Source organism: Musa acuminata, chromosome BXJ1-5 (genome assembly GCF_036884655.1).
Source record: "Musa acuminata AAA Group cultivar baxijiao chromosome BXJ1-5, Cavendish_Baxijiao_AAA, whole genome shotgun sequence".
In the NCBI taxonomy this organism is placed as follows: domain Eukaryota; kingdom Viridiplantae; phylum Streptophyta; class Magnoliopsida; order Zingiberales; family Musaceae; genus Musa; species Musa acuminata.
The window spans coordinates 13,862,249-13,879,855 of NC_088331.1; the positions used below are offsets into that span (position 1 = coordinate 13,862,249).

The following is a 17,607-nucleotide window of genomic DNA, read 5'->3' on the forward strand; positions in this document are numbered from 1 at the left end:
TTACACTACTATATAAATTCAATTGGAGTGGCCTAAATTTAATTGATCTACGTCTTAAATCACCTAAATATTTAGGTATTACAGTATTACAATAGTTAAGTATTACAAATTCAATTTTAGGGGGTGGGAAGGAGGGGGGGACATTAGGTAAAGGCTTATTAGAGATCGTAGAGGAGATGTCTAAGAGGAAGTCTGGATTAGTGATGTTAGAGAGGTCACAAAACCTATTGTAGGAGGGAAATTAGCACCGACAAAACAAGAGAGGAAGGAGTCAAAGCTAGTGAGGATAGGCTATGCAGCTGGATGAGATACAAGTTTGTAGCCTACAAGTGCAATCACCAAAGTGTTGAATCTCATATTTTGATAATGAAATCAAACGATAGTGTTTATGATCTGATCTACGTTTTGAGTGACACAGAAAACTTCGATCAAGAAGAAATAATTAAAGCAAGAATAATCATATTGAGCTAGAGTGAAACATGTTAGAAGATTGGACGTCGAGCCGAAGAATTGGTCGACGTATCGACAGAAGGCTTCGGGCCATGGGTTCGGGCATCGAGCCAAGAAGAGCAAAAATTATACCAAGGAAATCAGAGTTGCGGAGGTCAATTGACCGATTTGGCAATAGGTCATAAGAGAGAACGATGCACTAAAGAATCGAACGAGGTATCAATGAACCAATGACATGCCAAACAATATTTAATTTAGCTTTGTAATAATTATCTAGATTGAAGTATGTTTTAGCGTAATTGGGTTGGAATTAGGCCACCTCAATTATGGACCAAATGGGCCCAAGTTTGGGTTGTGTTGCGCCAAGTGAAAGGTCCAAACAGTGACCCAAACTGGTGGAATCGTCGGTGGTACAGTCCCCAAGACTATGTCATGCGGTGGTATCGCTAGTCTGGGCGATAGAATTGCCCAGAATCGATCTCTGAGATAATGTCAGGCGGTAGTACCACTTGGACACAATCTCCCAAGCGATAACATTATCAGACTGGGTGGTGGTACCACCCAGTATTAGTGTTGCAAGCGGTGGTACTGTCCAGCACAAGTGGTGGTACCATTAGGACTCAAAAAAATATGGGATGAAATTTTTTTTGGCTCTAATTTTGAAGTCATTTGGGGTCTATAAATATCCTAGCTATTCGTACATGGAGTAGTAGGAATTGAGCAAAAAATTGAGTTAAAAAATGAGAAAAAATACTTGAGAAAAATTGGTAAATTCTCTTAGGATTTAGGATAACTTCTTCCTAGTATTTAGAAGTTCATCTAAAGAAAGAAGTGAGGTCTAAGAAAAAGAGACTCGTAAAGGTTATCTTCTAAACCCATGAAAAAGAGAAAGAGTCTAAAAGGTTATTTTACCTTCTCACGCTTTCGTATGTTTTCAAATTAAACTCACATTTCAATTTTTATGGAACCTTTATTTTAAGTTAAACTCACATATTAATGGGCGAAGTTTTGAAAAAAAACACCCTTATTTTCCCGAGAATTCGCCCAGTATTAATTAACATATTCTTAAATAAAGCGTTGTTCAAGTTTCCAACCACAATACTTGTTAATCATTGACGTATTTGTGAAGGCCTTGTTCCCCTCTCTGCTTCCTCTCCCTATTACTGCTGCCTGAAATCCCTATTCCTCTCCCGCTCCAGATCCCACCCAATACCCACCGGCGGGTGGCGATCCGATAAGGGCCGCGGAGCGGCGCTGGTCCGATGTCGTACGCCGCCGCAGTGAACGTAATGCTGGCGGTGCACGAGAAGAAGACGACCGCTGTCGATCTCTACCGCCCTCTCCGCAACTACATCGCTTACACTTTCTCCGAACACGACGCTCAGGTCGCCGATGACGACCTCCAGACCATCCGACAGCTTCGTCTCAACCTCGAGAAGCCCTCCCCCTCCCCCCTGGACCTCCGCCGGGACCTCCTCATCTCGTACTTCCGCGCCATCGCCGCCGTCGAACCCCGGTTCCCCATCTCCCCCGACCGATCCCACGTCCACTCCCTCACCTTCACCTGGTTCGACGCCTTCCGGTCCAACAAGAAGGCCGCGCTGCCCTCTATCCACCTCGAGAAGGCCGCCGTGCTATTCAACCTCGGCGCTGTCTACAGCCAGATCGCCCTCGCCGCCGATCCCACCTCTGCCGCGGGGCTCAAGCAGGCCTGCAACGGGTTCCAGAGTGCCGCGGGGGCATTCGCGTTCCTGAAGGATCATGCGGCGCCGAAGGCAGTGGCTGCGGGGGCCACGGTCGATTTGTCGGTCGAGTGTGCCGTGATGCTGGAGAAGCTGATGCTGGCGCAGTCTCAGGAGTGCTTCTTTGAGAAGGTTATCGGGGATGCGAAGCCCCCCGGGCTTTGCTCCAAGGTTGCTCGTCAGGTATATCTTGAACTCTCTCGTAGATTTCTTTTATATATTATGTTGATGTTTCGTTGCACATAAAATTCTTGTCATTTCCAGGAAGTTCCTTTTTGTTTTCTGCTAATCTTAACTATGGGCAATTATGATACTATATGGCATATGCAATTTATATATATCTTCCTTGATAGCGCATATTTGATGAGAATCATTGTTTTAATTATGGCATTGAAGGACGTAGTGATAAGGACGTAGTTATTTGAGTCTTCCATCTTGCATTCCAAGATCCTAAACTTCCGTTTGCAGTTTTATTTAGAACTTTGCTGTTACAAATCATTAGTTGATGCTGTCATGTTCATGATCTGTTACTTATTGTACTTTAATATGTTTTCCTGTTAACTCCAAGCTACTGTTGCATATGCTGTTTATTTTCTTATCCTTAGATTCTTGCTTGTCTAACATGTTTAAGAATTCATAGTCGTGATGCAAACTGACAACATCTTGAGCATGCTTCACAAACCTCATGGCATTTGGTGTATGTTGTAGGTTGGAGTCTACTATGAGGAAGCATATGCAGCGCTAAATGCTTCTCCACTCAACCAACATTTTGATCGGACATGGATCTCTCATGTGCAACTGAAGGCAGCCCAATTTTATGCTGAGGCTTGCTATAGATACTCTTTGGAGCTTCATGAGAAAGAAGAAATTGCAGAGGAAATAGCTAGGCTCAGGATTGGGATAAGTGCTCTTGTCGATGCAAAAAAATCTGCCAAGGGTGTAGCTCAACCTCTACTTGATGCTGCTAACAAACTAGAGACCAATATGAATCATAACCTAGAGAGATCTGTGAAGGAGAATGATCGGGTCTATCTCATGCGGATTCCAGCAGCTAGTTCTTTGGCAGCTCTTCCTGCAGCATCTCTAGCAAAGCCCATTCCTCTGGGAGAAGTTTTAAATGCTAGCAAGGAGAAGTTTTTCTCAAACCTTGTCCCTGACAGTAGCACAAAGGCTCTGTCCAAGTACACTGATATGGTCGACAACATTATCCGGACCCAGCTGGAGAAGCTACAACAAGGGAGTGAGATAACAAGGGTTAAACTCAAGGAGATGGACCTGCCAGATTCTATCCTGGCGTTGGAAGGTAACTTAAGTTTGCCTTTGGATCTCACAGAGGATGTAGAGGCAGCACAAATCAGTGGTGGACCATCTGGACTGGAAACTGAGATACAGCAGCTCAGGGACTTGAGGAGGGTCAATCAGGAGCTGTTGGTCCAGGCAGAAGAGCTACTACAGAAGGAAGCAAATGCAGATGCACAATTCCGAAACCAGTTTGGAACAAGGTGGACTAGACCACAGTCAAGCACCTTAACAAAAAACCTACAGGATAGATTAAACAGGTTTGCTGCAAATCTGAAGCAAGCAGCTGATAGTGATTCAAGGATTGATAGGGAAGTAAGAGGCAATGGGGAGCTCATGGCAATCCTTGATTCTAGACCGGTATGCATGCTGTCAACGGGCATATACCTGTCTATTATGTTCAACCAACTAGCTGCAAGTAGAATGGTTACTATATTGTCCCATTCATACTTTCTTGGTATTCCCTTGCATCATTACTGATTCCTATTAATTTTTATAGCGACTGACAGCATATGATAAGAAAGTGTATCCTCTGTTGACTTGTTTCCTCCTTACATAAGCTTGCTAACAAAATATAAGATTAAACAAAATATGTAGTATATTGATTTATTTGATTGCTATATTCCTGAAATTGTACTAATAATTGAATATTCTCTTTATTTCATATTATTCTTGTATATATACATGTACAACAGTCTGGGATTATATGCAAATCTATGTTTGTATGTGGAGAGGTACATACATAAGGTGCCTTTGAAGGAACACATATACAAATTAAAGCAAGTTTTTTAGTTTTGTGGCATACCCTTGCCCTGGTAAAATGCTAACTTGACGCATCATGCATGCTAGTCGGAAACGTCCATGTGCCAACTCACACATCTTATAGCTCACATGTGTATTTTTCTGATGGTGCTTTGTTAGTGTAGAGACTCATGGCATCCAATATATGCTATCCTTGATATGAAGTTATACAGGAATTAACACAGAAAACTCTGTTCTATCTTTTTTCCTATCTCTTTCATTATAAATTATATTCATGAAATCTAATTATGGTTTCTTCATATAAATTGATAAGGTCTCTCAAGAAATCTGGGATCTAACTAGTTCAACAGTTGTAAACTTCTCATTTCTTACAATATTTTGCAGATTGAATCAGCCCTTCCAAGTCTTGCAAGGCCTATCATGTCTTTAGATGGAAATGAAGATGCTATAGTGGGAGCTCTCAAACAGAGCTTGGTATGTACTGAATTTTGTTGTATTCTGGAAAAAGGAAATATTGCAGTTTTACTCTATTTGTCTCTGAACTGCAAGAAGTCAGTTCTGCTTGACTTTGATATGTGAGATGCACAGCCTCAATTTTGTTTGGCTTCATATGTTTGAATTTCATAATGCATCTGTAGCTTTTCCTTTTAGTTTTTAGTTTAATTTTCTTGAAACTCATGGAGCTCAATGTGTTCTTTGGAGGCTTTTGTTCATTTGACTTGGGAACCTTGGGGCTAGTGCCTAGTAATAAATTTCTGGTAATTGTCGATAAGAGTAGGACTCTCCTTTATATAGTTGACACTTAGATCTGTTACCAGTAACAATTGCACATTTCAGTTAACTGGATAATATATTGGATCTGGCTGTGAATTCTGAAGTTGTTTGATCACATCAGATGCATGCTTTACTTGCTAGTCCATGATAATTGGTAACTCACTAACTCCAGTTAATTCCGTTTTGATGTTAAATCATAATTGTCTAATTTAACACCTTCTGAATGTTCCTTTAGTTATACTTTTGTGTTAGCTTATTTTAAGTAACCAGCATTAGATCAATATCTCATTTAGCATCTATCTTGAAACTCTCATGAGATATTATTCTACTTCTTGTTTTTGGGGAAAAAACAAATTTTTTAGGCTACCAGTGTCAGCAGAAGTAAAAAAACGATATTTGAGACTTCTATTTCTTATGGTGTCTTTTGAACTTCCTTTGTTGTTCCATGCCTTAGTGTCATTCTCCTGACACCTACTTGTGCAATCAGAGGCAATTGGAGAATTTAGGAGAACAAAGGGCAGGCCTTGAAGATATGCTAAAAGAGATGAAGAGGAAGGTGAGGGCTGTTCTCAGAGACATTACCCTACTTCCTAACATTTGTTTCTTATGTCTCCTTTATTATATTCTTGTGTCATGCTCATCTTAAGATTATATCCAGTATGAGTACTTTTACTTTTTAATCTTTATGCAGTATTTATTTTTATGGTTATTTTCACATAACTAACTTGGGTTATCCAATCGTGATCCTGTGACACATGGACTAATAGGAGTAAGCTTTGACTCAAACACTTGAGATGAAGTTTCTATTAACAAATTTAATATGAACTAAACCAAACAAATTTCAAGTTTGAAGAAATTATTTTGCAAAAAACTTTGAAGAATCAGCTGTTTCAACTAGATAAGATTGACCAAGGAGATCGATGCTGTTTTGAATTTTCTTAGGCAGATTTTGCCCCTTAAATTGGTTAAAGCTGCCAGTTTGTCACTTTCTGTTGGTTGTTCCCCGGGAAATGAATTATCTTACCATGCAGGTTTATTGTTCATTACGCACATGATTCTGGTAAAGGGCCACAGTAGGCATGTAACTCTTTACCACAGATACCAGTGCATATCACCTAGTGCATGTGCATGCATGCATTTGTTTGCATTGCTCATTCTTTCCTGGATGAGCCGTGGCATGGTAAGTCACGATGTGTAGTGTGTAACAAACCACAGGGCCATTCTTTGACTTGGTGACAGGTACGTTAAAATTTAATCGTCGCTAATGAGTGATTGAGTTTTAGATCTAAATTATATCTGAATGACATCTACAAAAAAAATTATACTAAAAGTCACATGTAGTTGATTTTTTTTTCTTTTCTATTAGGAATGGTGCAAGTTATGTCCTATTATGGTTTTAGGAAGGCCAGTGTTATTGGGAACTAGTAAGTGGTTGTGCAACTTCAAGGTCATTCTCACAAAGGTTCTAGATTGCTGCTATTTTTAATACACTGTTGTGATATATCTTTTTGTATGTTTATTCTTTTATGGTTTCTTTGGAGAAGACTTATGCTTTTAAAGATATTAATGAAGTAGTACGTATCTTTAGAGATGGATTATGAAATCAAATGGCTATTTTCTGATGATAAAAGCTTTGAGACATTTGGTCCCAGTAAATGCTTCTTAATTTCTCACATTTTAACAAGTACAGTATTTGTTCATTTAGCCAATGTCACTTCTGTTGCAGGATGATATACTGCCAAAGCTGATGGCAAGCACTGGATCACAAGAGGATCTTTTCAAGAAAGAAATTGCTAAGTATGACCAAATATGTGAAGAAATTGCACAAAATATTGAGGCACAGGAGCAAGTATTGCTTCAACTTCAAGTAAGCTATTGTCTTCTTCCTCTTCAGTAACAAAGATTCAACATTATGTGACAGTTTTTAATTTACTATCTTTCAATTGTTTAAGGTTTCACAATCACTACAATCATTATCATTAGATAGAGTGTGATTTGAGTTGATTAACAATGTTTAAGTTGATGTTTTGCAGTGAATAGGCTAATGATTAAGGCATTAAGCATGTTGGTCATTAAATATTTTAATATGTTGATTAAAGATTTAAAGTCTTTAACAAGTATCACTTGTCTTGATGCAAAGCCCATAACTCATGATCTCTCTATTATTTATTTATTTTGGTAGGGCTCTTTGGATAACTAGGATCCTCCACGAGCAATGTGGATTTCTACGGATGTCATAAGCCTACCAAACCATTTCTATGGTTTCATGATACCCTATGCCCCTCACTGGACCAAAAATTCACTGAGATTTCACAAATTGTTGATATTTTGATATTATATTTGTCAAGAACCAACTCAAAGACTATGGATAATATCCCACAAAAGATTGCCTAAGTACTTTCATTATGAGGGGTTTTTTGGTGTGTGGGGATGTTGACTCTAAGCCTTAAATTTAAGCCTTAAATTTAACTGAAGGTCTATGCCTATGATATACCTGTTATCCATTTTACTTTATCTTAATTGTCCTTTTTCTCAGCTCTCTAGGACAAAAGATAATCTAGATTTCACAAATATTACTAGTGGGAGTTTGAATTGATAGTGCAGGCACTTTGTACTTTTCTGGCATCCATATTAAGTCAGAGTCTTTAGTGATATTATTTCTAATATGGCCAGACAACTGACCTGTAAATTAAGGCAAACCCATCAGCTCAAGGACTGCCACACTGCAAATTTCTGCTCCTCTTAGGTCCGGTGATAAATTGCAGCTTTTCCCAAAGGGATAGGGACCATAAGCTGGAATCAAGAAGCTGAGTATATGACTTCTGTATTAATTTATAGTTTTTTTCCTTTATTTCACTCTGAATGATAATTCATTTTATTCTTGTTGCATATTTCTATATTTTGTCTCTTATGTAACATGGCATTGCTTGAATGTAGTATACATTTCTTGTGGTTCACTATGATGATCATGCCTTGATATTGTTTATGATCCATGTTCTTCATTTGTGTTGATTTTAACTCCAGCAATGCACTAACAACGATGTTGCTTAAGATTTTATATTCTTTCTTGTGTTCACCTGCAGTCAAAAAATGATGACTTTGCTGCTATGTTCAATCTGGAAGACTTCAAAGGTTCTGGTCCACCTCCTTTAAGCTGATCTAGATACAGGAATCCATGAATCCTTTCTTTTCTTTAGTTAGTTTTTGAATGAATTTTATCCATCACCTCTTTTTGACTCTCTTTAAGACTTCTAAGTACAGGACTGCTTGAATTCTTGAACTGCAGTAATAGTGTATCAGTGTATCTTTGTATCTTTCATGTGGATATTGTTTTCTCTGGTTCTGCTCACGGTTTAATGCACATTATTGTTCTGTGGTTATTCATTATCTTGTTCATGCTTATCCTTAAGAGTCTAAATTCTTGGGGCATCACAAATATAAACAAAATTATCTGTATTGCTTTTGATGGTGTATGTTCTATATTTTTACAGAATTTTCGGTAAATGTATTCACTTTTTTTATTAATCTTAATAGTTGAACATGGAAAAATGAGCATTGTTACTATGGTTGTAATTTGTAAAGGTTTTTAAACTGTTCTTCTTGCTTCATATTCTGTAACTAGATATATGTTACATGTTTCAAACTAATGTGTTGTTGGAACTTAATGCTGTGTTATGATTGGCAGTACTTTTTGAAAATTTGAATAAATTATGTGCTTATGCAAGATAAGGAATTAAATTGCCAAACTAGCCACAAGTTAGGATAATTGTCGACAACTTCTGATAGTGGGTATCTTTAACCTGCTATCCTTAAGAATTTTTTGTCCGTTAAAGTGGATGTAGATGAGTTGCTAGCACTCTTCTACTGTACATAGGAGTTGCATAATTTGCAGCTCTGGTTAAAGTGCAACAGCTTTGGTATGCATCACCCAAAAATGATATATTAATGATTTAATTCTCGATTGTTGTTATATTGGAGATTTTTGTGCTAAAAGAATTTTGATCTGGCAGAAGAAAATCTAACGAGCAAAATGTAAATGTATGGACTGATATTGATATGCTGACTTTGAGCAAAATGTATGGAAGTTAATGAGATTTATACTGAGAAGGATGAAGCAATATCACAGGATTGAACATAGGGATTATTGTGTTGTATATTGCAAGGGTATCATAGGGCTGTAATTGGATTGCCGTATGTTCCAAGAAGTTCATTTTGACAATGCACCAAGGTCTTCATTCTCTTTTATGCAAATTAATCAAAGATTAGTTTTATAGGGTGCGAGTTAGAGACCGTATGCCGTTTTTGTTCTTTTTTCTCTATAATTTTGTCGTTTGGACAATGATCCAATTCATGGCTATATGAAGTTCCAACAATGGTGTTGCCTTGGCTTTTTTAATAAAGATAATCAAGGTTTAGAATATGGACCTGATCAATATGTAACATCGGGATGTTTACTGACTCATATTATGTGGTATCACCCAAATAATAATAATAATAATACTGACCAGTATTAAACCATGTTGATGCTCACCGTACTGCCTGATATTTGAAACCAGCAAGTTAATTATACTTATTTTACTTCATTCATAGCTTTGCTTTTTAACTCATTTGATTGACTTATGACATCAATTTTTTTTGCTCATTTAAGTTTTAATAGTAAAAATTTCTAAGTTCTTCCATATGTTCTTTTTTTTTAATTGAGCAGTATTTATGTCAGTCTTGATCTGCTTATGTTATGTGGACTGTAAACATTATTACTAGCAAATGTTTATCAGCTAAATTGTACAAAGATCAAACAATGAAGTTTTTTGTGTTGTGAAGTTGATATTTAGTTAATTATTAATCTGTATTGAATGATTTATCTTTTATTTTATGCTTATGATCATTATCTTGACATAAACTGCATTGTCTTTGTAATGTTAAGGTCATGGTCTAAAATCTTCTTTTGTCCTTACTAAATTGAGTACAACAACAACAACAAAGTCATACGAACAAAAATATGATCAACTGAGACCAAAAGCAAAAAAATTTATCGTCCACCAGCTGAATACATGTGATCCAAGACTTTCAGTCAGATTTTTGACATATTTGAGCTAATCCTGCATTTAAGTGAAATTTGATATTACCATAAGCTTCAGTCATTAAATTGTACCTCAATCACTTGGATAAAAGGATATGGCTTTTTGATTTGATATTTGAACTGTGGGAATAAGAATTTAGTTCTCTGTTTCCAGTCAATATTAAATAACTTTTCTTTTTTTCATTAGTATGCTTCCAGAATTTGTACACCTTTTATTGTATTTGAATTTATTTGCCTTAGTTCCTCAAAATTTTATTGCCAGTTGCCCGTGAGAAGAGTTACAAACAGATAGCTGCTGCTGTGGCAAAATATCGGGAAATTAAGGAGAACATCAACGAGGGTTTGAAGTTTTATGTTACTCTTCAGGTATACAAGACCTGCAATTTGTTTGTATGAATATTTTAAACGTTGTTCTCACCATTCTTTTTTCTAAGCGTCGACCAGTCCAGTTTGATTTCATCATCCAGGTCACAGTCTGTGGTGCAGCCACATCTCAAATCCCTTCATATATGGATACTCTTGATTTCATCTCATGTCCCCTGACTCCATGGCCTTCTCTTATATCATTCACATGCCCCAGTCATTGCCTCCATGAATTTCTCTGCTTGCACTATATGCCTTCTTCAACCATCCAACCATAACTGCTACTGTCATCAAGACTGACCACCAACGTTCATCACCAGCAGACCCATGTTTGAATCCAACAACTCTATCACCGGCAGCCTTCTCTGAGACTGCTGCATATCATGCATCAGGATAGCAGGAAAATCCCTGTTATGGCTCAGTTGGGCATAGCAGAGAAACGGTTGCAAATCAGGTTATATGGTCTACGTATGATGTCTTGGACTACCATTATGACATATGACCACACTAGTTGTAGTCCAAATGGCTGCTGGGCATGTTTGTCAAATTACTATATTATGAAATTTTTGGGACCAGAAGTGATTGGAGCAATGAATGATTGTTTGATATGTCCTGGTCGATGATCCTCTCGTTTTACTCGATGCTGCTGATAGCTGCTTGACTATGTTTAGCATGTTACTTGCATTTGCAGGAATATAACTGAACTAAATTTCCAATCTGTTTTACAAACAGGATGCACTTACAAATGTAAAGCAGCAATGCAGTGATTTCATCATGACCAGAAGCATTCAGTGCAGAGAGATGGTCGAGGATGTGCAGAGGCAGATAGCTGGACTCAACTTTGCAACTGATGGGAAAACAGGCTACAACTACCCTTCTGGTGGGCAACTCAACCATTCAAGGACGGATGCTCAACAAGCTGAACCCCAGACCACACCGCCTCCTCATCCTCCACCAACTTATCAGCATATACCTGCGGAGCAGCCGGGGCCAGGATATTTGCAGCCATACCCTTCCACTGGGCAACCTGACCATCAGAGGAATACTCAACAACCTGAACCACAGAGCACTCCACCTCCTCCTCATCCTCAGCCATCCTACCACCGTTTACCTGCAGAGCAGCCAAGGCCTGGATATTTGCAGCCATACCCTTCCACCGGGCAACCCGACCATCAGAGGACTACTCAACAACCTGAACCACAGAGCACTCCACCTCCCTCTCATCCTCAACCACCCTACCACCACTTGCCTGCAGAGCAGCCAAGGCCTGGATATGCTCATCCTTACCCTGCCTATGCTGCACCTCAGCAGACTCCTTACTATGCCCCGGTTGGTCAATATCAGCATCCTCAACAGGCACCAAACCATGACTACGGGCAACCAGCTTATCCCGGATGGCATGGAGCATACTACAATGCATATCAACAGCAAACCGGCCCATATCCTCCTCCCCCATACACAGTGCCAGCTCCTTATCCCCCACCCCAGCAAGGTAGCTACCATAGTCGATGAAGAAGGCAACCCCCCAGATCTCACATTGTCCTTGTAATTCGTTGTAAAGAGATGGTGTGCTAGATTATGCACTTTAGAACAATTTTATATTCTTTGTGGTACCAAATAATGTAAAAAGTAAGCTGGAAGATAGGTGGGTATGATTTTCTCTTGTATATGGCATCCATGTGTGGTAATGTAATAATAATATTTTGGCAACCACAAGTTAGCAGGCAATCCAATATTGTGGCCTTTTGCCTTCTTTTTACCAAAATCTGGCTGACAGTAGTAATTGGATACAGTAAGTTTGTATTGATTTGCAGATGTTTATAATCTCTTTGTTCAGAATGCCCCAGTCAGCAGCAGCAGAAGGATAAAAAAGGGTCTACAATAGCTTCCCTTTATTGATATATGACCGGTCCCGTTTAGGTATTGGATTCATTTTATGCTTTTGCTGTTGTTGTTGATCGTAACGTTGGCGATGGTGGTAATGATAGTGGTAAATCGTCTGTGTATTGTTGAATTATCGATCAATCTAATAGAATAATAACAGTTCCAACCCAAACCAAATCGTTGCCATCCCCAAACTTAATTCAAATTGGATATTGAGAAAAATATGACCCCAGTTACAAACATGAACGCATTGCATGCATACGTTACCCTGTAATGTTCTAAGATACAAAAATGAATTCATAATCTTACTATTAAAAAAACATTCACATTTTTGTTGAGAGTGGGATTTGAACCCACGCCCTTTCGGACCAGAACCTTAATCTGGCGCCTTAGACCAACTCGGCCATCTCAACGTTATGTAACACATTCGTAAACTCATAAATATAAATTTAGATAATCTTAGGTGACTGTACACAACAAGCTAACTTGCGATCATTAAATCAATGGGCCTTGAATCGAAAATCTTATGTTGATTTTGGATATTGATTTGTTCGACCGTAGGGCTTTTCGTTTATCTCTATTTGATTGAACTCATATTTAATATTAACCTCGAGGATAATTATCCTCCAAAAAATTGATTTTGGGCGGTTACTGCTTACGTCCAAAATAATTTTAATTGTTACAATCAGGATTCATATAAAATGAACCATAATGACTGATCTTAAAAATCCGAAAATATCATGGATGATCATATTTTGTTCTTTGATAGACATAAACAGACGATGGAAATCACATAAGAATCTATAGTAATGCGCTATTAAACTTTAATTTGACGAAGGATCACAAAGAGTCATGATCGGTGTCCATATTAGATGGGTAATTGCATTTAATGTCTATTTCAGTTAATTATGTAATCATTAATAAAGCATCGTGTAATTATATGTAACAACGACTTTTAGTAAAGTACTTCCGAATCATGTATTAAATCCATTCATTATACAATATTTAGATCAATAGCTTTTGTAGCCAGTTTAAGACGAATGTAAATAGAAAAATAAGTCGCTATGTTGAGGTTTTCTCGTGTAAGTCTAACTGATTCTCTTAAATTGAATTCCGATATCTTTTAGTCGAGTTTACAATAAATTCGAAGAAAAAAGTAAAAAAAAAAGCTTATTTAAGGTTTTTAGATACAACTTAATTCAAAAGTATATTTGATAAATATATTTGATAAGTATATTTGATAACTGATTTTGTAGAAGATAATAATGGGGTTTACAGGAATGGCCTCTCCATTTTTTTTTTTTTTTTTGTAGTTGTATGAAGATATCTTTTATAAAATCAAATAATGATGAACCATATCTATTAATTGATTTTAGAACTGGTTGATAGTTTAAAATAAATTAATTATTTGATTTGCTCAATTTAGGTCTAGATTGACCCTTATATTTCTCTCAAATTATATTGTCTAATCTTATTTACCATTATTAACCTTTTTGCCACTGGTCATAGCCAATGTCAATAATTGTACAATAACCTTTGTTGATGGGGAAAAAGATTATTGTTACTGTCTTGGTGAGGGTTATTAGTTATGATCATCATTGTTGGGGCAAGAGGTTGGCCTTGCACTCTTGTTGAGCCTCGATGGTCGCGATCAATGTTGTCGAGGCAAGCATCATCAATACTACCGAGCAATGTTATATTTGATCACTATGTAATACTACATAATAGTAGTGGTACTATCTATATCTAGTAGTTTATTGATCATGAATGATGGTATCGCCGCAATAGTATCGCCCAGAACTATGAAACCCTTTTTGAAAAAATTAATACTTAAAATCAGGTAAGAATTTAAAAATAATACCGAAAATATTAGAATAATATTATGATAGTTATAGAGAAGTTTAGATATATTTAATGAAACTTTCTTAAGTTACATTTATGTTATACTTGATAACATATTCAAAACATAAATCGAGATAAAAATCATCTATAAATAAAAAGAAATTAGGAAAAGTGATATTATACATACTATAATTATATTAAATATTTATAGAGGAATTTTGATAGGTTTAGTAAAATTTTTTTAAGTTATACTCGAGTTATACTCAATTACAAAGTCATAACATAAATCCTTTATTTGGATAATTAATTACTCTAAAATCAAAATAAATTAGGAAAAATAGTACTAAATATATTAGAATCATATAAGGATATTTAGAAAGGAGTTTCAATAGGTTTGGTGAAAATTATTAAGTTTACACTCACGTTATACTCGAGCTATACTTATTACAGATTCCACCAAAAATAATATATTTGGACGATTAGTCACTCTAAATTAAAAATAATTAGAAAAAATAACACTAAACCTATATAATCATATTAGGATAGTTATTTGGGTAGTTTGAATTGGTTTGAGAAAAATTACCCGAGTTATACTTGGTTTACACGCATGTTATAGTCAAGTTATACTTTGATCAATAATCAATCCAAAATACAATATTTTCCAAATAAAGTACCTTAAAGTCACGCCGCAAGTATGAATTGACTCTTATCTTATTTGATTCTAGGTTTTTGGTTTGAACTTGTTTATAAATCACACCAGGTTTAAAATAAACTAATTATTTGTTTTGCTCAATTTAGGCTTAGATTGACCCTTATATTTCTCCTTAATTATATTGTCAAACCTTATTTGTCATTGCTAATTTTTTGGTCACTAATCATAGTCGACATTAGTAACAAGAGTGTGATCACTCAACCTAGCAATTGAAGTAGTCGTAGCCATCGCCTTCTCACTAGGCCTCATTGTGCAATGGCCTGAAAAGAGGTTGTTGTCACCATCAAGATGAGTATTATTGGTCATGGTGGATATTGTTAGGGCAAGAAATTGGCCATGCCCTCTTATTGAGCATCGGTGATTATGGCCAATGCCATCGAGGCATGCATCAACGTCACATTTCCACCAAGCAGTGTTACATTCTATCACTATGTAACAGTGCTTAATAGTAGTGGTACTATCTATATACAATGGTTTATTGATCACGAACTATGGTACCACCCTAGACCAAGCCATAGTTTTGCATAGAACTATGAAACCCTTTTTGAAAAATTTAATTTTTGAAATCATATAAATTTTTTTAAAAAAATAATATAAAAAATATTATAATCGTTTATGATAATTAATTACTCTAAAATCAAAAAATAAATTAAAAAATAATAAACATACTAGAATCAGAATATTTAGAAAGTAGTTTCAATAGATTTGATGAAAATTATTAAGTTTATACTCACGTTATACTCGAGTTATACTTCATCATACATTCCACCAAAAATAACATATTTGGATGATTAATTACTCTAAATTAAAAATAATAATTAAAAAATAACACTAAACCAATATAACCATATTAGGAAAGTTATTTGGGTAGTTTGGATTGGTTTGAGAAAAATTACTTCAGCTATACTCATGTTACATTTCACAAATAAAGTACCCTACGATCGATCAATAATCAACCCAAAGCACCTTATTTCCTAAATAAAGTAACCTAAATTCATGCACAAGTAAGAACTGTCACTATCACATATAATAAATCACGATAAAAACACATGTAATGAATCACAATAAAAACACATGTTCAATAATCACAAACCAAACACATGCCAGCAATATATATATACATATACATATATATACATATATACATATATACATATATATATATACATATATACATATATACATATATATATATACATACATATATACATATATATACATTTGTTATTCAACTTAGTCAAAAAGTTTCAAAGAAGATATTAGCAATAGTATACAAAATTAGGTTTTTTTCAATAATTTACTTTTGTTGTTGATATGATGTCGCTACTAACAAAAAATCAAACTATTCATAATCAAAGAGTAGATGACGTTGCTGAAGAGGTGATGAGGTTGCTGCTACTAGAGAGGAGATAAGATGAGATTGCTGCTAATGAAGTTACTGAGGATGTCATTGTCGTTGGCTGTCGGAGAGGATCAAAGGATGCTGTCACTGATAGGAGCACATGTTATACTTGCCATCGTCGTTGGAGGGGTGAGGATCGCATCATTGTTCATCATCGAAGAAGAGAGGACTGCTCATCACCATTGCCTATAATAAGGTTGCATATGTTCATTCTAGCTCTCATTTTTTTTCGTCTCTCTCGATTTAAATCCAACTCGACCCGTAATTTAGTATGATTCTTTTCGAATGATTTGACAAGAATTAATTCATCCTGTATCGAGATCGAAATTAGATTGAATCAACCCTTGAGTTGATCGGGTTTGAATCAGGACAACATGATTAATACAAAGGGCCAAATTGATTAGAAAGATATTTTTTAAAATTTTAAATAAAACAATGGAAACATGACGTTTCATTAGGTAAAACCCTAACATTGGGGTATTTTTTTTATCGCATTAAATACCGGTGTTTTTTGTGTAGGGTGACCTTATATTAAATATCTCTTTTATTTAATTGACTCAAAACCAATATAGCTTACCAACGTTAGTTGATTTTAAATACTGACTTTAATGTAGGTTATAATATTTTTGTTGCGAAGATACAAACAATAATAAAACCCTTTTAATATTGTAATTGGCATAACAATTAGTCGTTTCATCATATGTAATGATTCATATGATTGGCAGAATTTTTTATAAAAAATGTCCTTTCAGGAACATTATGAACACCGTGGAGAAAAAAAGAAAAAAAAAACATCAACCAAAAAAATGTAAAATGAGACGCTTTGCCGAAATATGTTCAATTAGAGTTGGCTACTTTGGACACAGTCACGAAATAGTTCAGGTATGAAAGTGGGTACCCGAATTCTATTCGTGTCGATGTTATATAGGATGAAGTTTACGGCTAATTATTATTATTATTATTATTATTATTATTATTATTATTATTATTATTATTATTATTATTATTATTATTATTATTATTATTATTTTTATAAAAGGTAAGTTGCAAAGGTGGATTCGAACTCCTCACTGTCTATTTGAGAATATATTTATATTTTTTAAATATATATTTGACAAAAAATATTTGAATGAATATATTATTATAGGATGATTTAAGTGTCCTATGAATAATAGATGAAAATTATATTTTAAATACATATTGACATAAGTATTGCTCGGTAAAGTTATATTTCAAAAAGTTCATTTAATATTATGTAATAAAATTATCTTTCTAATATTTTTAAATATTTATTAAA

General features: G+C 35.6%; 1 protein-coding gene and 1 non-coding gene across 2 annotated transcripts; one reads left to right on the forward strand and one right to left on the reverse strand.

Annotated features, from left to right (window-relative positions):
• The first annotated feature begins 1,567 nt into the window (after positions 1–1,567).
• LOC103973281 (vacuolar-sorting protein BRO1) lies at positions 1,568–12,235 on the forward strand. Its single transcript, XM_009387803.3, has 8 exons — positions 1,568–2,375; positions 2,901–3,851; positions 4,638–4,727; positions 5,515–5,583; positions 6,754–6,894; positions 8,111–8,159; positions 10,370–10,473; positions 11,203–12,235. Exons 1-8 carry the CDS (start codon positions 1,713–1,715, stop codon positions 11,980–11,982), a joined length of 2,847 nt encoding a protein of 948 aa, XP_009386078.3. The 5' UTR covers positions 1,568–1,712; the 3' UTR covers positions 11,983–12,235.
• A 451-nt stretch (positions 12,236–12,686) lies between these two features.
• On the reverse strand, positions 12,687–12,767 carry TRNAL-AAG (transfer RNA leucine (anticodon AAG)). Its single transcript has one exon. It is a non-coding gene; the product is annotated as a tRNA-Leu (tRNA).
• Positions 12,768–17,607: the final 4,840 nt, after the last annotated feature.